This window comes from Bidens hawaiensis, unplaced genomic scaffold, assembly GCF_021521415.1.
Source record: "Bidens hawaiensis isolate Kalapana, Puna unplaced genomic scaffold, B.hawaiensis_p1.1 tig00014466_1, whole genome shotgun sequence".
In the NCBI taxonomy this organism is placed as follows: domain Eukaryota; kingdom Viridiplantae; phylum Streptophyta; class Magnoliopsida; order Asterales; family Asteraceae; genus Bidens; species Bidens hawaiensis.
The window spans coordinates 496959-517023 of record NW_027492259.1 but is presented as its reverse complement, the minus strand read 5'-3'; the positions used below and the strand labels follow the sequence as shown (position 1 = coordinate 517023).

The 20065-nt window shown below is 33.8% G+C and overlaps 2 protein-coding genes across 2 annotated transcripts; both read right to left on the bottom strand.

Moving 5' to 3' along the window:
* Positions 1-1735: 1735 nt before the first annotated feature.
* On the bottom strand, positions 1736-4537 carry LOC143546803 (root phototropism protein 3-like). The gene is made up of 4 exons (XM_077038387.1): positions 4428-4537; positions 4252-4321; positions 2623-3846; positions 1736-2366 (listed from the first exon to the last, which is right to left on the bottom strand). The coding sequence occupies exons 1-4, from the start codon at positions 4535-4537 to the stop codon at positions 1824-1826; spliced, it is 1947 nt and encodes a 648-aa protein (XP_076894502.1). The 3' UTR covers positions 1736-1823.
* An 8640-nt stretch (positions 4538-13177) lies between these two features.
* LOC143546822 (uncharacterized) lies at positions 13178-14157 on the bottom strand. The gene is made up of 2 exons (XM_077038398.1): positions 13807-14157; positions 13178-13567 (listed from the first exon to the last, which is right to left on the bottom strand). Exons 1-2 carry the CDS (start codon positions 14155-14157, stop codon positions 13178-13180), a joined length of 741 nt encoding a protein of 246 aa, XP_076894513.1.
* Positions 14158-20065: the final 5908 nt, after the last annotated feature.

The window sequence follows — 20065 nt, the reverse complement described above, 5'->3', positions numbered from 1 at the left end:
GCATTCCCCCGGTAAACCATACCGCCGGCTGACACTTGACAGTCTTTATGCCACCACAAGAGCATAACTCTCTGGCGTAATACACAGTGGGACGAAAACCTGAGTGGGCTCAAGGTTCGAATTAACAACATATGCACAAGGCGTAGCTCAAATCATCATTGTTATTTGTCAATATCCACCCAAAGTGACACAAATGGGAATCGAACCAATTGGGTCTCCATTGAAGAACCCAAACCTCCTACCACTAGGCCACAAGTGGAGAGATAGGGCTAGTTAAGCTAAAGTTGGGTTTAAGAAGAAGAAGAAGATTTTAAGCAAAATAATGGACTACGTGTTGTCGAGCTGTTCTAAAACCAGATGGTATTTGTTTCTAGGAATGTATAATTTGTAGGACATGATCACCATGAAAACACATGACATGATGCCATATATCGCATGCATATATGTGTTGGTTCATGACATTTAAGTTGGTTAGGCTTAAGGTGGGTCAGGTTAGCCATGATCTATCATTCGTTAGGTTAGTCACGATATATCATTAGGATCAGATCATTAGAGGAACCATGAGATGTCATATGGTTAGACACAGTGTTTTAAAAACCGATTCAAACCGGCCGGTTGAACCGGTTAAACCGGATTTCGCACAGCAGGCTGATATTTTAAGCTCGGTATTTTTGGCCGGTTTACTAGAACATCATACCGGCGGTTTTTTCTAAAATACCAGTTTTTACCGGCAAACTGGTTTTATGTCTAAAAAATTTTTGATATTTGTGGCCCATATTTTATTAAAATTACTTTTAACCCAACAATTAATATTCAAGCGTGTAAACTTTAGGACCGTTTTTTTAAAATTGAATGCTTTTGTATTATTTTTTAATATGGATTAACTTTTTGATTATTTTTTGTTATGAAATCATCTACTTTTAGGTTATTTTTGTAGTTAAAGTTGTATTTATAGGAAATTATAAAGAAAAACTATTCAACCGGTTGAACCTCCCGGTATAACCCAGTTCAACCAGTTATACCATTTTTTAGTCCAATCCGGTACAAGTAAAAAACCGGTTTTAAAAACATTGGTTAGACATGATATGTCATTTTCTAATTATGTTATCTGGTTTTTGTATCCAGATGATTAGTCACACTCTCCTAACGATAAATGTTTATTTTTAATACAATAATACACGAGAGACATTAATCTAGTTAATTAGAGAAGGGTCCTCGGGTGGTGCCGGTTTCCTCATGGTTGTTCGAAGCATTTATGGCATTTCTGGTCCGTTTGCATTGTCTCCGGTCTTTCTTGAAAGATAGTAATAAACAAATGATTAGTAGCGTGTTGACCATCAAAAAAAATAATTATATTGTATAAAAATAAGCGGTGCCTCTAGAAGTACCGATATTGCCAGCAATGGCATAGTAGGGATCATGGGTGGTCCATAACCGAAGAGGTTGCTCTTATTCCAGGATCCAACACACTCTACTCCACATTTTTGAGTCATAGCAAGTCGAACGTTGAGATCGATGTGAACATATTTTTAACCATTCATGTGTTAGTGAGTCGGTTTAGGTTATATAATGTGACATTAGGTATGTATAACAAAGTCATTTTTGGTATTAATGTATGATGGTAAGTACACTAATAGGCTTTAATAGACCTAGTGATGTGTTTGTGAGTTGATTTAGATACACAAAGTCACATTTGGGTCATAGTAACTCATTTTGGTGTTAATGTGACATCATTTAATGTTGTAAATCAGTGACAAAATTTATTACGTAGTTATACATTTAGATAAGTTTTTCGGGTCACAAACCGCAAGAGCAACATAACTTCACGAAAGCGAGTTCCTCCATCGTCGTGGTGTTTTCACGATGACTTCAGCGTTACCTTGAGATCTGATCCCTGTCGAGTCAATGGTCGATATCTTAGTCATCTTGCTGAACTTCTTCCAACCCGTCGACCATGACGATTGGTGTTTTAACTTTGTCGTGCTATCGGATTGCCTTAGCAAACCCTCCATATCATGTTGGAGTTCTAAGTACTTTGTTTTGACGGTTTCTAGATCAAATTTAAGCGTGTTAATATCCTTTTTAGCACTTGCCCATCCTTCTTGAAACGATTGTGGTGTTTCTTCGAGTACAGTCTTCCTACTTGGAATAATCGGTTGGTAGTTTGGATGACCGGATTCTTTAAAGGTAGCATTGGCTAACGCGTTGTTGAGCTTTATTTGCTCTGCGAGGATAACTTGGATCGCGACTCTGACAGGAAGCCTCTCGTTTTGGGCTGCGTGCGTGCACGCGTCCATTGAGAGCTTCTGGCTATCCATGAGCCGGCATAGCCTCCGTCGTTCGTGTTCTGAGAGCATAGGATGAGCCTGAGAATCATACTTGACATTTCAGTATCAAAACAATTGACGTATTATTTCTCTAACATGTAAAACAACTAAAAAAGGTATTTTATAAGTCCTGGTGTTAGTGGTCCAGTGACAAAGACAAAAGTCTCTTAAACATTTAAAGGTCCTGGGTTCAAGCCCCGGGATGTAAGAAATTTGTCGTTTAAAAAAAAGAATCCATTTCAAATGTGTAACCTAAGAACCTGACTCATTAATATTGTGACTGTTACATAAATACCTTTAGATACGAATCGATTGCCCGATATATGCCATCGTCGCAACTTCTAGCTGAGTCTGGCAACGCCTCGGCCAAGACCTGAAAATTAGTCAATGAAAGATTTTTATCCCGTGAAACCTCAGCAAGATAACTGTCAACGAGCCGAGCGACTATAGTTTTTGCATTCGACACGTGACTCGTTTGAATCCCGTCATGTTTCTCAACTAGTGGGTTCCTTTCGGGGCTCAAGTTTTCCATCTGTTCTTGGATCATAAAGTGCTCCAAAAGCCGTTGAACAAGATCGACATCGTACACAGTAGCGGTTCTATTATAAGACGGAATCAAAAGATCCACCAATGTAGCCTTTTCGAGCTGCATCCCGACTCGTTTCTCTAGTTCTGTAACCAAAGCGAGCGACACATTAACCATGCTCGCAATCCTTAATAACTGCAAAAGAAAGCTGCACGAAACACTGTCTTTTTGCGGTGGGATTATGCTAATTAAGCTCTCGATAATCGTTCTTTGACGGTCCCCTCGAGGGCTCAAGTAATGATCCGGTTTATTCACGATAGCATCCAGACTGCGGCTAGATTTACTAGCACTCGCGGTCATACAATGTCCTTGAACCGAACCGGATGATCCGTCTTTCACCATGCCCGGGATCAACTTCATCGCATAATGCTTGATCGCAGCCCCGACTAATTCGGGCTTCATTCCTTTGACTTTGACCGCACTAACCACCCGAACAAAATGATCGATTCTAAGAACCGAAACATCTTCAAACCAACAATCATGACCTACATTCGTGCCCGGGCCACTCTGTTCACCCGTGTACAGCCAGCGGGCCCCGGTTGGGTCCGTGCACGCTTTCCAAGCAACCGACTCGCTACACCGTCTAACAATTTGGAGATTCTCAGCCCATGGGGACAACTTTTCACAACTTTGAAGCACTAATATTGAATCTTTCCATGAAGCTAACACAACATAGTTTAAAAAAGCTTCTGTTTTGAATATTAAGTTTCCTTCTTCCAAATCTTCTGTCATCTCCAGATACTCGGCTGCACAACGTAGGCCCGCGATCACCGAGGCGGTTAGATCAACCGTTATTCCGTAACAGAATTTTGCGGCAAGCTCAAATGCTTCTGGGCCACCTGGCATTTCATCTAGGATTACTTTCTTCAAATCTGTTTCTCTTGATTCATATATAATTCTCTCCATTTTCCCACATTTTGATAGCAGTGGAAACTTCAAGATTGTAATAAAATTAAAAAAAAAATTAGAGTTAAATAGCTTATAATACTTAATCACCATATTAAAAATGGTTATTGGATTTTAATAATAATAATCCCGATTTTGACTTACCTGTCTGAATTAATCCCAATTCAGGAAATATTTCCACTTTCCAGACAGTTCCAACTTTGAACGTATTTTCTTCCAGCAATCCAACAGTAAGTGAAAACTAACCATTAGTTGTTTGAACGTTTTCAGTTAGCGTGAGATTGCTGGAGAAAAATACGTTCAAAGCTGGGACTGTCTAGAAACATTTCCTGAGCTGGGATTAATCCAAGCCAATAAGTCAAAGTTGAGATTTTTAAAATCCAATAATCTTATTAAAACTCAAAATTGTCTTGACTTTGATAAAGTCTTTACCTTGTGCAAATGAAAGGTGATTTCACCAATTTGGACAGTCAGATCACTTGGGACATCAGTAACAGCATACCTTTTTTACAACAAAATATATTAGAATTGATTAATTTTGTTAACTTGATTGATATTTTAAGTTGTGATTGAAGTTTGACTATTGAGTTTGACTGATGGGTGCTTACCAAGATTGACCTTTTTGTTCAAATTTGTCAGTTTGAACACCATGGGCGGAACTAAGGACTGAATTCTTGTAGTTTCTTGCAGCAATGGATTCAGATTCTGAATCCCACATGGTGAAAGTGTGAAGAACAGGGAAAGAGGTGGGGAGAATGATCTATAATGGGAAACCACACTAGAATGCATCTAGAAATGTGGGATATATATGCAATTTGAAGACTATATGATGTTTTTATGGTTTATATAGGATTTTAAAATGATTGAATTATTATTAGTATTATGTCATTGGTTGATAATCACTAACTTTATATCTATATAATTGTAATATTCAACTGAGCATAATTAAATAATCTAGTTGCGGCTCGTGGATTTAGATTTTCCGTTCGAACTAAACCACATCAAAATTCCTATGTTATATATATTCTCTGTTTCCTGCGTAAATAATCGTCTGTGATGATTAGCATTAGCATTAGCATTAGCATCACTTAACTAAAATTACCAGTGTTAGAGCATTTCCAACCCGTTCCCTACCCTATATCCATATATATCATATAATTACACTAAAAAACACTGTATCTTCTCTCTCCTGTTTAATTAAATAATATTTTTTATACTTTTATTATTATATTTTCTCTCTCTTTTACTCACAACTACTTTATAAAAATATTAAAAAATTATACAGTATCTACAATGAAACACCAAATTTAACTTTTCTATATAAATTTCCTCTCTTCTCTACTCACAACCACTCATAACCATACCATATAATTTACAAATCCTCATCATCTAATTTTAGGAAACGTATTGAGAATGCTCTTGACATGTGATCTGTTTTGGCCTAATTTAAAATAATGTTTTTTTTTCTTAATCACTCAGTTTAGGACGTGGGTCTACGGTGGCCTCACTTAAATAGTGTCTTTATTGGATTATTGCAATAAAAGTCTCTAGAACTTTACTAAATCTATTAAAATCAATAAAAGTCACTCAAGTTTTAATATTTTATTATAACTGTTTTGAAAACTTTTATAACTATAAAAATTAAGTGTATAAAACTATAAATAGATCATATTTAGAAACTTGAATAGTATTTAATGATTATTTTTTCAAGTTTAATATGAAATTCGAGATAATTATAAGAAAAAATTATTAAATAATAAACAAATTTAACAGTTGTTCCATATAAACAAGTTAAATAAACTCTTAGGTACCAATAAGTTGTTGGTGGAGTGGTAAAGGAAGAGACTTGGTGTTCAATGTGACACGGGTTCAAATCCTACCCATAGCATTTAGTTTTAGCGGCGCAACAGGGTGATGATGGAAGACTGAGTTTGTAGATAACATTCACTAGCTGGATCCTTGAACTGAACATGTTTTATCCCATCGCATTGTTGGCAATTTTTCATAGGAACATGTGTTAGTTGTTAAATACATGTACTCCCGTCACCTTTGGGTTTATTATACGTTTAAAGCTCACGCTTGTGTTGAAAGTCAAAATCAAACTTCAGATAGTTGGGTTATGATGAGATCAAGATTTGATAAATCAAAATTCGGGTCTCATTTTTTGGTTAACTTTTTTTTTAAATAACGTTTTGAACCATCTCCAATACTTGGATAAGTATGTATTGTCAATCATTCATACTGATTTTGACGTTTCATACTTAACTAACTCAAGAACACCATTAAGAAGGAAGCACATCATTGTAAGAAAATCCCTCTTAAATCAGCTTTTAACCTTACGACTTTAAAATCCCAAGTGTCAACCATCACGCTATTATCATTAAACCAGAAGACCAACTCTATCCCATGTTAGCTTAGTTGGAGTTTTCTTGGCAATTTGGATGGAACTATACACACTCGAACATATGGTCATGGTTTATTTCTTTTAAAAAGTAGGCGCACATGTACTAATGATGACGTAACATTTTTAAATATTATTGAATTCTTCGATGACTAAGGACTAGTTTAAAATATATCATATTAGTTTTTATCCCTTGTATTTTGTATTAGGAAGTTGTTTAAATTTTTTGTTTTTAATATTGTTTATGTATTATTTTTGGATTTTATTTTATTTATTGTAAGTAGTTAATTGATAATATACTTGAACCTATTTTGATTAATTTATGTTGGGTTATTTTTATTTTTAATGAAACGTTAAATGAATTATCTACTTAATTTTTATATTTATTTGACTATGTTCATTTTTATAATTTGGATATTATTTTATAAAACTTTTCACTTAAGTTAAACTTAAAAGAAAAAAGAATCACTAATGTAACTAAATCCATATCGAGAAATTAAATTAGGGTTTGATTACGAGATTTGCTTTACATTTTACGTTTCTAATATTTATATATTTTTTGTATTTTAATTTTATTTATTTTAATGAAATTAATAATATACTTAGGGTTTGATGATGAAAAGGTTTTTGAAATAAATGAGATGCTATAACTCGTTTAAAAGCTATCTTGGTTTAATAAGACTCATGACCCGTTTTTTTTTTTACTATAAAATTGTTTCATAGTTATAAATAATATATTTAAAAAAATCGGATATTATTTTTTAGTATATCCTTATTTTATAAGATTTTCATATAAAATATTTGGTGAGATTAATTTTTAATATAATGAGATATTATAACCTGTTTAATGACTAAATGGGTTTGATAAGACCCATACCTGTGAATTAAGGTTAAATGTATGAGAAACCTTCATTTATAAATAAAGCAATTTGGTAGCTTGAGTAAAATAAGGAGGTTTTGTTTATATATATTTGAGATTAAGATTTTTGTATAAAATCATATAATATGATTTACTTATTATTATTTTAAATGTCTCTAATTTTGTATATTGTGACAATTTCAAAGTGCAACAACTTTTCAACAGGATATTTAAACCTTGACTGGCTTTGTGATGAAATTTAAAACATGTTTTTGTGAAAATATATTTCCCGGCTCCGGAATAAAACCTAATCATGCTTTAATTTTTCGAAAAACTAATATCATAAGGTATTCGTATAGGAGCCACGACAAAATAAAAAACGTTCTGTCACGTATGTTGAAAACACATAACAAATGTAACGGTTTCAAATACCATGTGTTTAAATTAAATAAATAGATAAAACAAAGAAAAAGAAAATACTACAATATGAAGTGTTGTGGCTGGCCTAAAAATTTAAAAGAAGATTAGTTTGGAGTGCAACGCTCTACCGGCAAGTTAAAGTTGTCACGCCTAAGTGAGCAACTTCACAATACACCTATAGTAGTGTTGAGGGCTTTTTTTTATGATGTGACAGGAAAAGTTAACCACATATGATCTTCACAATTGTAATACGTAATGATTTAGAAAATGGGGAAATAAAAGATCTCCTAGTTTCCAATTGTAAAGAAGACGTACAAGTGGGAGTTGCAGGACTTTAAAGAACCCACAAACTCCATTTCGCCCCAGGTATTAAGCCTCCAGCCTAGGGTTGATAAAATAACAGAATTCACGTACCTCGAGGAGGAGGAGGATTTAAAGTAGGTCTGTAAATGAATCGAACGTTTGATGAACTGCTTGACAGAAAGTTCGTTTATTCGTTTGAGCTAAAGGAGAAAAAAATGATGAGTTGGCTCGCGAATGGATGAATTCAGCAGCTTGAATGAATGAATTCAGCAGCGCGAATGATAATGGGCTGAATTCAACGGTGGCACGTAACACAATATGATTGGATAAATTCAGAGGCCGGCTTCTGTAATAACACTATACTGCATTATCGGGTTTAAAATACAAAGAAAAGAAATGATAAGATTAGACAGGGAAAGAACGGAAAAGAAATTATATACTTTAAAGGCATTCTCAAGTTAAAATAAAAAAAAAGTGTTAATTACATTTTTGAGTTAGATCGGAAGAAAATGATAGAAAAAAAATTGTGGCTTTATAATTATATCCTCATAGCCAAATGAAAAAGAGAATTGAGATAGGGTAAATTAATAATATTGTAATTGGCTATAAGCTTTCCTTCACAATCAGACCATATTTGACAGGAAAGTTTTTAAAGAAAAAAAACTCAACTTTTCTTTCCATTCTTTTTCTTTTCTTAAAAAAAAACTAAATAATGAAAAAAGTAAAATTTTATTATATTTTCTTTTCTAAACTTTTAAATAAAAAACTTTGAGTGTGTTGTAAGCGAGAATCCTCTTCTTTAAAAAGTTAACATATTCCCATGAATACGCATTGGTTGCTACAAATACATGTCTCATGAAGGCATAAATATTCTCATAAGTATTAATCATTCATTTTCCTGATTTTCACAACTTTTATTCTAGATTTTCTTTTTTACCTTGATACATATGATGGGATAGTTTTACAAAACTTTGTCAGATTGTCGAGCATATAAACATAATTGCGTTTTTAACTAGCTATAATCTATTGATATTTGATATATTTTGTTTAACTAATCCATAAAATCTATTTGAACAAAACACTTTGTTCACAAAAACATCTAAGCCATCGGTAACATATGTAAAAATCCATGTCACGAAACCAAATTGAGCCCGCCTGTTTGACAGTCTAAATCAAGAACTTCTATATCGTCGGTTCACTTATAAACCCATAAACTTTAATAGCTACCGAATTAAAATGTTCATAATAGTTTTTAGAACACCAATAAGTTGTAAAAAAAATTGACATATTCTATATTCGTATACGCATTGGATGAGATATATTTGAGCACGAGAGCGTGACTCTTGGAAAAGGCTGTGAGAAAGGGTGTGAATGAAATAATGCCAATCTGGTTTTTTGTAGTGCTTTTTGGGCACATTTTGTTTTTTAGATAAGATTTTCGGCCAATTAATTAATAAATAAATGCTCTACAGCTAATCTTATTACATAGTAACTTGGAATTGCCTTTTCGTAACTAATAATGATTAATATGACAACAACAATATTTTTTTTTTTATATATCAAGTAGTAACGTTATGACATGTTATAAATTGTATCAGGTCCAGGTGTATCATTCCCATAATCCCATTCTAGTGATTGAATTGTTTTCCTATACATTCTAAAGGCATTGAACTTTTAAAACGTCAAATTTTATATTTCATTGTTAAAATACCATTAAAGTTTTACATTTCAATGTCAAAATACAATTAAAGTACGTTGTATATGTGCTCTGGTCACTGTCAACTGTAGTGTGTCCATGCATATAGTTTGCTTGTTTTCAGCATCATAGCTTATGTATTTTATTTATTTAACTATTTTTCAGAAACAACAATATTGTAAAATTTAAATCATAATTCTCATTCAAATATAAATATGGTTACAAACTAGTATTTATAGACAAGAAAAGAAAGGATGAGCTAATCGTAACTAATTGATAACAAACTCTAACTAACTAACTAACTAATATGAACTAATTCTAACTAATGAAAATAAACTCCAACACCCCCCCCCCTCCCTCGGCAAGTTGGAGGCGCTTCAACTCCGACCAATTCTAACTTGTGCGCAAATTTTTAAAAATCATGAAAAATCATGAATTTCGTTATCCACAAATTTAAAAAAAACTATACTTCTATGATTTATCTTCAACTCCAACTTGAAGATAGCTTGACCATCGTGCAAGTATGATATCCGGCGCATAAGATATACGTTGATGAGGCTAAGTAACATAAAAAGATGATGTTATACGGCATATATGCTTATACGCTTCAAAGATATGCGTCGTATAAGATATGGTGAAAAAATGTATACACTAGTTGAAACTCCGAATCATGATGCTGAATCAAAATGAACACCGGAACACAAATTCGGAAACGAAATTGGAACATGAACTTAAACCAATTTTTACACGAGGTCATGGCTACCGGAAAAGCAAGTGTTCGCTGGGAAAACGAAATTCATCGAAAAAGTTGTTACAATGACCCGAAATTCGGTTATCATGCTAGAAAAACAAACACACAACGTCTGATTGAATGATCTATGCAATCGCAAGAGGTTCAAATCGAAAGTGAAGAACAATAAAAATCTCTGTCGGATATCTCGCCGGAACACACTGGAAAATGAGGTCCGAACAGATGAAGTGATTAAGACAATCACTAACACAGTGATGATGAATGAATTCAATCAAAATCGATTGAATAATGAACATGAAAGATGAATCAACGAGATCACCAGATTTCGATGATGAATTATATGAATAAAATGAAATTCAAACCGAAGAGGATCTAATGAGGTTAATTCGATTCAACGAACCAAACTGAAAAATCGAAATCTCCAGATTTGAAACGCTAAATCTGGAGAAAATGATGATGAAGGTGGTTACGACATACAAACCGAAATCGGAATGAACGAAGTGAATTCGATTCAATGAATCGAGAAGAAAATGATGAAGATGATAAGATGATGACAAAGGAATGAGATCAAATGAAATGAACCGAGACGAATGATGAAGATGATGCGGAAGTGGACAAGGATGATGATGCGGAATCAGATCGAGCCTAGATGTTCTGATACCATGTGCAATTCAAATCATGATTCTAATTCAAATGTAAATGTGCTACAAACTAGTGTACTTATAGACAAGAAAAGAAAGGATGAACTAATCATAACTATTTGATAACAAACTCTAACTAACTAATATTAATATGAACTAATTCTAACTAATGAAAATAAACTCCTAACAAATATCCCGACTAGCTAGCAAAAACACAGACAAACAAAAAGTCCAATTGTTACAAATACATTAGATGGTTTTGGCATTTTGCAGCCACTCGACCCAACTTAAGCTAGCCTTATGGTTCTATTACAAAATAATAAGAGAAATCGTCATTTTTGTCTATGTGGTTTACACAGTTTTATCATTTTTGTCCAAAAACCTTGTTTTATCATTTCCTTTCTCATGGCTTCATTTCCATTTTAGTCCAATTCGTTAATACATTCAACTTTTTTTGTTAACATTTATATTAAAAAGACCAAAATACCCTTGTTTTTTTTATAAAATCTTTATTTAAAACAAGTTAATAAATAAATGCATATATGGATATATATTATTTAATTAATATTAATAAATTTTGGTACATGTCAGTTTCGAAGACACTTTATACATTTACTTAATTAAAAGAATACAAATAATTTGTAAGCTAGTTAATTTTATTATAAAATAAGCTGCATATGTATAAACTATAAATGATAAAGAGTAAAGTGCCATTTTCGTCCTTGTGGTTTGGCAAATAATGCGAATTTAGTCCAAAAAGTTTATTTTTTGCATATGGATCCTCCACGTTTCTCAATTCTTGCCAATTACATCCAAATCACTAACCTCGTTAAATTTAATCGTTAAGTCAGGGGTAGACATGTCTTTTCACTATTTCTTTTTTATATGAGTAAAGTGCCAAAATCGTCCCTGAGGTTTGGTCTAATATTTGCGAATTTCGTCCAAAAATATTTTTTTTTGCAAGTAGACCCTCGATTTTTCCCAACCGTTGCCAATTTCGTCCAAATTGTTAACTCGGTATAAATTCAACGTTAACTTATGGGTGCTACTGTCCTTTTACATTTTTGTTTACATTATTGTTATTATATGTTTGTTTGATGACATATAACATTTCATGATTCCTATGTTTGAATCCAATATATTATCCATTTGTTTATTCTTCTTTATTTTTAGTCATATAAGGGGTTTAGCTCAGCGTAATAACAATAACAATGTAAACAAGAATGTAAAAGGACAGTTTCACCCCTGAGTTAACGTTAAATTTAGACCGAGTTAACAAATTGGACGAAATTGGCAATAGTTGGGAAACATCGAGGGTCTAATTGTGAAAAAAAATTATTTTTATTAGCAAATGTGACCAAACTTCAGGGACGATTTTGGCACCGTACTCATGTAATAAAGAAAGAGTGAAAAGACATGTCTGCCCCTGAGTTAACGATTCTATTTAACGGAGTTAGTGATTTGGATGTAATTGGCAAGCATTGGAAAACATGAAGGGTCCATATGCAAAAAATAAATTTTTTGGACCAAATTCGCATTATTTGCCAAACCACAAGAACGAAAATGACACTTTACTCAATGATAAAAATATAAGATAAAACCAATTGGGCTAATTCGGTAACCACGGCCCAAGCACTGTTCAGCCGAGGGCCGACCGGCCGAGGCTACTAGCTTGGGTCCAATAATCAAACTTAAAAAAGGAAAATTAGAAACAAACCTTAGTTCTATAAATTTTAAAAGTCAAGGGACAGAACAGAAGTGTGGAACTTGGAATCTAAAATATAAACATTTTGTGTTGGAGTCTTTTATAGTGTGCATTGTAGTGGTTTACGAACATATCTGGTCCGACTCAGTTTAAATTAATATTTAGTTTTAAATGATTACTGTAGAAACGATAAAACCAGACTAACGTAATAAATGGTTTTGCTGCAAAGAGGTAATATCTACTCATGATCTTTGTGAGTTGTAGGGCGTTTCATCTATTCATTATATATTTTAAATGAGATGAGATGATATATCACCCAAGACTCCAAGAGTATGCTTTTGATTGTTAGAATCAGATTTAGCCAATTGACCTGCTAAAAATCGGACATAATCCTAAATCGACGCCAAAACTGCTTATATCCGAGAAAAATTTACCGTTTTCATTGAAAATCCGTGAAAAAATCCATCATAAAAAAATTAAGTAAAATTGGATATAAATAACAATCATTACACTTTTTCGCCTGAATTTGAAATAAATAATATTATATAACTCATACCTTTCATATAAAACAAAGTGTACAATTTAGCTACAAGCACACTTTGTAGGAACTATGTTTTCCTTTGCAGCTTTTTCTGATTTCCTCAATCTGACATCGTTAAGAACCCTTGAAGCCCACTCGGCAAAATAAGTTGAATTGTATCCGATTTGGCCATTCTTATAGACAGACATACAACGTCTATCATCATCTGGGAAGGGGCATGGATCACCTTCCGTGTCACGCCAAGCACCTTCGTGCTTCATCCCAGACCAACTGGCTATCCAGTGGTATACAAGTTGGCCCACACCGGCCAGCTTGAGCCAACCTTTAGGGAAAAACTCAAGCACACTGCTATTTCTATCCATTAGAAAAAGGTTCGTTAATTGTGCATCATGTGGTGAAACCAGTATGTCTCTTGAGCCCATCAACTTCACCTGCATTCACAACCAAATATTAAGAACAAAATTAGAGAACTTTTGATATAATTCGAGTAAATATATATAGATCTTCAATTTTTCACTTAACATGAACGGAATTCTTAATACCCGATGCAATTTTTACTAAAAATTAGGAGAATTTTGTAAAACTATTGTTAGTAAAACCTTATTTAACGACAAACTAACATAATACTAATATTCTATAAACCACATAACAAAACGTTTTTAAAACTAACCTGTTCACAGATAGTAAGATTATTTGAATACGCCACTCTCAACTGGCAGTTTTCCACTTTCTTACACTCGTTCTCAAAGATCTCCACCACCGCGGTCTCATTCCTGAACGATCTAGCCCCCGTTCGCATGAACAACGTCAACCCTATCTCATTATCGGTCCGATCCAACTCAACACCACACATCATTCTCGCCTTACATCGAATCAAATCATAAACTTCCATTCTTTTCTCCCTCGACATCCCCCCTTCATTATGCCTCATAACTACTGCCTCCTCGTAACACATTGGCTGGTCGTAACTGTTGTCGACGAATTGCTCAATGTTTAGTGGTCCGTTGAAGGTTGCCTCCATAAACGTACTTAACCATGGGCTCATCCATGTCCGTACCTTTAGAATTAATATATCATAAATAGAGGTGAGAGAAAATAGATTAACCAAACCGAATAATAACTGACGGTTTGACTTTGTTTTCATTGAAAAACAAAAATTACTGTTCGGTTTATGCGATAGCTCTTTCTAAAGGAAAGAAATAACTTGGTCAATAATAATTGATTTACCTTCTAAATTAGCTACCCTATCTATTGCTTCTTCTTTTATTAGTCCTTGACTTACTTGTATTTATTTAGTGCTTATGTCCTCTGTACAATAATTCAAGAAATAGATAAATATCGAAAGTGTTATGATATTACTCTTAATTACAACAAGATTATTTAATTGATAAAGAGACAGGGGATAAGAAAAGTGAGAATGTAATATCTTTTTGGGGATGCCAGTACTCGTTATACATACACTCTATTTATAATGTTAGAATACTGTTTGTGAATACTATTTAGGGGGGACAAACATGCATTATTGCTTTGAAAGAAATGGTCATCAAAAATCGTCGGTGGATTCACCTTTGAAAAAGTGGTCATCCAAAAAAACGTCGGTGGATTCATAATACTCCCCCTTGGATGACACCTTTTCAAAACTTCGGGGTCTTGAAGTACTGCCTCATTAAAAACCTTGCTAAAGGAAAACCCAATGGGAAAAAAACTTTAGCTAAGGGAAAAAGAGTGCAGTATATAGCTCCCCCTCAAATTGCAGGTCGTTACATTGTTCGTACATGGCGCATGCCAATATCATGAACATGTTTCCTGAATGTTACTGTGGGAAGTGCTTTTGTGAAAAGATCAGCTGAGTTGTTGCTGGACTGGACATATCTCATTTCAACCTGATTGTCTTTAATAAGGTCTCGAGTATACTCAAAGTATCTTGGTGGTATATGCTTTGTTCTGTCACTTTTGATATACCCTTCCTTCATTTGCGAGACACAAGCTGCATTATCTTCATAGATAGGAGTTGGAATTCGATCTTTCTCTAGTCCACAAGAAATCAATATGTGTCGTGACATAGATCTTAACCATACACATTCTCTTGAAGCTTCATGCAATGCAATGACTTCAGCATGATTTGAAGATGTTGCAATAAGTGTTTGTTTCTGAGAACGCCATGAAATCGCAGTTCCTCCATTCTTAAATATGTATCCAGTTTGAGATTTTGCTTTATGGGGATCAGATAAATAACCTGCATCTGCATAACCAACTAAACCTTCTTTTGAATTGTTAGGATAAAATAAACCTAAATCAGCAGTTCCTTTTAGATACCGAAAAATATGTTTAATGCCATTCCAATGTCTTTTAGTAGGGGATGAACTGAATCTTGCTAATAAGTTAACTGCAAAAGAAATGTCAGGTCTTGTACAGTTAGTAAGATACATAAGTGCTCCAATTGCACTGAGGTATGGTACTTCGGGACCAAGAATCTCTTCATTATCTTAGCAAGGACGAAATGGATCATTTTCAACATTGAGTGATCTAACAACCATCGGTGTGCTTAAAGGATTTGCTTTGTCCATATTGAAACGTTTTAAGAGTTTCTCAGTATAAGTTGACTGATGCACAAGTATCCCATTATGCATATGCTCAATTTGTAAACCAAGACAATATTTGGTTTTTCCAAGATCTTTCATTTCGAATTCTTTCTTTAAAAGAGCAATTGCTTCATTAATTTCCTTTTGTGTTCCAATTAAATTTAGATCGTCAACATACACAGCTATGATCACATATCCTGATGTTGTCTTCTTGATGAAGACACATGGACAAATAAGATTATTTGTGTATCCTTTGCTTATCAAATAATCACTCAAACGATTGTACCACATCCTTCCAGATTGTTTCAGTCCATACAAGGATCTTTGTAACTTGATGGAATACATTTCCTTAGGCTTTGAGCTTATTGCATCGGAGAGTTTAAATCCTTCGGGAATTTTCATATAGATGTCACTATCTAGTGATCCATACAAGTAAGCTGTGACAACATCCATAAGACGCATCTCTAACTTTTTAGAGACTGCTAAGCTGATTAAATATCTAAACGTAATAGCATCCATGACAGGAGAATACGTTTCTTCATAGTCAATTCCTGGCCTCTGAGAAAAACCTTGAGCTACAAGTCTTGCTTTATATCTTGTAACTTCATTTTTCTCATTTCTTTTTCTCACAAAAACCCATTTATATCCTACAGGTTTCATTGACTTTGGTGTAATGACAATAGGTCCAAAAACCTTTCGATTGTTTAGTGAGTTTAATTCAGCTTGCATAGCATCTTTCCATTTTTTCCAATCTTGTCGATTTTTACAATCATCTACAGATTTTGGTTCAGGGTCATCATTTTCTTCCATGATATCGCTTGCCACAGAATAAGAAAATATATCATCAATATTTTCCATTTCATCTCGATCCCACATTATATGTGATTTACCATAGTTTATTGACAATTCTTTATTGGAATCATTTATTTCTTCCTGAGGAAATGTTATATCATTTATTCTTTCCTGAGGGAAGGTTTTGTCAATCATTCCTTCCTTAGGGTCAGTATCCTTCTCAGAACCCTTTCTTTTTCGAGGATTTTTATCCTTTGAACCGATTGGCCTTCCACGTTTTAAACGTTTTTGAGATTCATGAGGTGCATTATTATGGTTTTGCTTGCTTGGAATCTCAACTCGAGCTGGAGCATTAGCGGCTGGTATATGAGATTTAGTGACCCTGTTTATATCAGTAAATGCATCAGATAACTGATTTGCAATTTCTTGTAGATGTATTATTTTTTGAACCTCTGTTTCACTTTGTTTTGATCTTGGGTCTAGGTGTAACAATGATGGTACACACCATGATATATCTCTTTCTTGCTTTTTCATTTCTCCCCCTAATGCTGGGAACATTGTCTCGTTAAAATGACAATCAGCAAAACATGCTGTAAATACATCACCTGTTAAAGGTTCAAGGTATCTTATGATGGAAGATGTTTCATATCCAACATATATTCCCAACCTTCTTTGGGGACCCATTTTTGTGCGTTGTGGTGGTGCAATAGGAACATACACAGCACAACCAAAAATTCTAAGATGAGAGATATTTGGCTCATTTCCAGAAACAAGTTGTGTGGGAGAGTATTTATGATTTGCACTTGGTCTTACGCGGATTAATGATCCAGCATGCATAATTGCATGACCCCAAATAGAAACAGGGAGTTTTGTCCTTATTATTAATGGTCTAGCTATTAGCTGTAGGCGTTTGATCAACGACTCGGCTAAGCCATTTTGTGTGTGTACATGAGCAACAGGGTGTTCTACAACAATCCCCACAGACATGCAATAATCATCAAAAGCATGTGATGTAAATTCTCCCGCATTATCAAGCCTTACTCTTTTAATGGTATAATCCGGAAAATGTGCACGTAATTTGATAATTTGAGCAAGAAATTTTGCAAAAGCAACATTACGAGTCGATAATAAAGAGATATTAGACCATCTGCTAGATGCGTCTATTAAGACCATGAAGTATCTAAATGGTCCACATGGTGGATGAATTGGTCCACATATGTCACCTTGAATTCTTTCAAGAAACATTGGTGTTTCTTTATCGACTTTTAATGGCGAAGGCCTTGTAATTAATTTTCCAAGAGAACAAGATGTACATTGAGGCATTTTATCTATTTTGTGGATCTTTTGACCTTTCAGTGGATGCCCATGTGTATTTTCAATGATCCTTTTCATCATTGTGGATCCTGGATGGCCTAATCTGTCATGCCATAAGTTTATGATACCAGAATCGCAACAATTTTCTTTGACTGCCATATGTGCTTGAGGCACATTTATATATGTATAATGCAAACCAGAATGGAGCATTGGCAATTTTTCCAATATTTGATCTTTGCTTATGATATGCAAATATTTTTCATTACTAACAGTCCTTGACTGAGTATCATATCCATTATGATATATGTTTCTGAAACTCAACAAATTTCTTGTTGATTTTGGGGAAAATAAAGCATTTTCTATTTTGAGCTTTGTACCATTTGGTAATGCTAAATTAGCTTTTCCCACTCCTTCTATCAAGTTTGTAGGACCTGATATTGTATTGATGATCCCTTTTGTTGGTTTCAGTTCATAAAAATATTTTTTAGATCTAAGTATAGTATGCGTGGCTCCACTATCCGCTATACATATATCTTCTTCATTTGTTTGATCTTGTGCTCCGGTGATTTTCATTTTAAATCTTGAAAAATATTAAGAGAGAAAAAAAATAAGTGTATAACGAAGACATATGATATTTTAATAAGAACTTTAATTGGAACACAAGTAGTACATGGAAGAGAAACTACATAATTAAAGATAATGAGAACACACTTAATAATTGCATCTAATTATAATAGTCAAGCAACTTTGTTTCAAAGTTCTATCCCAAAGTCTTCAACGCTCAGCATTGATATTATTAAAGTTATCAACATGGTTTACTTCTTTCTCTTTTCCTTTTAGAGAGGCTTGGTACAGTTCACACAGATGTGGAGCTGTGCGACAAGCCTTTGCCCAGTGGTTTGTACTTCCACATCTAAAACATGAAGTGCCATTGTTTTCGGACCTACCAGCTTCATTCCATTTATTTTGGTGGTTGGAATTGGTATTGTGTGGGACATGATAATTATTGGCTCTCTGGTTATGACCACGACCACGGCCACGACCACGACCGTAAGAGTTATTGTTCCATTGGATGCTTACGATCATTAAAATGCCTTTTGTCAAAATGACCACGTCCACGTCCACGGCCTCGTCCTAAACTTTGTTCCCATTTATGATCAGAATTTTTATGAGAACTTTTGTGAGCAACATGTGCTTCTGGTATTGCTAGTGAACCCGTGGGACGAGATTGATGATTTTTCATCAATAATTCATTATTTTTCTCGGCTACAAGGAGTAATGCATTTAGATCAGAGTATCTCTTAAAATTCTGCAAACGATAATGTGTTTGCAAGTTTATATTTGATGCATGAAACGTGGAGAAAGTTTTCTCTAACTTTTCTTCCTCTGTTACGGGATACCCACAAAATTCTAGCTTTGAACAGATTCGGTATAAAGCAGAGGTGTAATCATTTACCCTCTTAAAATCTTGGAACCTAAGACTGTTCCATTCATCTCTAGAAGTAGGAAGTAAAACTTCCTTTAGATGACCGAATCTGCTTTTCAAATCTTCCCATATCATATATGGGTTATCATAATTAAAATACTCATGCTGTAGCAATTCATCAATATGTTTATGGATGAAAACATCAGCTCTTGCTTTATCCTGGTCAGAGCAATCATTGTGTTCTTGGATTGCGTCTAACACATCCATAGATTTTAAATGTCTTTTGACATTTGCTGTCCAAGACATATAATTTTCTCCAGAAATGTTGAGTGCTGGGAATTCGAGTTTTGCTATATTTGACATTTTGTTGCTAAACATAATAGAGCAAATAATAAGATAAATATTAGAATCCATATATATCAATCAACAATGAGATACAATACATTGGTAGAGCTATAAACATATAAAAGAAAAAGAACATGCCGAACTCTTCAGATGGGAGATTAAAAATTAGAATGAGAAGTAGTATAAGCATTATAGTGACCAACATCAAAACCGGGTGAATCATTTTGAGAATTTTATCTTGGATAAATTTAATAAGAAGAATGTTTGTTGTAATGAAATGGGGTTAATGATTGGTTATTTATAGTGGAGGTTTATAACCCATTTATAACGGTTATATTACCGTTTATAACGGTAATATTACCGTTTGTGTGTGTGTGTATATATAATATATAATATTAATTATTTTAAAGTAAGATAATAAATAAGATATTAAATACAGTTTATTTTATAAAATATATATAATTAGTATG

Coding starts and splice junctions, on each gene's coding strand:
- LOC143546822 (XM_077038398.1), bottom strand. CDS start 14,157: ATGGAGGCAACCTTCAACGGACCACTAAACATTGAGCAATTCGTCGAC. Junction 13,568..13,806: donor ATCTTACTATCTGTGAACAG/GTTAGTTTTAAA, acceptor TTGTGAATGCAG/GTGAAGTTGATGGGCTCAAG.
- LOC143546803 (XM_077038387.1), bottom strand. CDS start 4,537: ATGTGGGATTCAGAATCTGAATCCATTGCTGCAAGAAACTACAAGAAT. Junction 4,322..4,427: donor GAACAAAAAGGTCAATCTTG/GTAAGCACCCAT, acceptor GTTGTAAAAAAG/GTATGCTGTTACTGATGTCC. Junction 2,367..2,622: donor CAATCGATTCGTATCTAAAG/GTATTTATGTAA, acceptor TATGATTCTCAG/GCTCATCCTATGCTCTCAGA.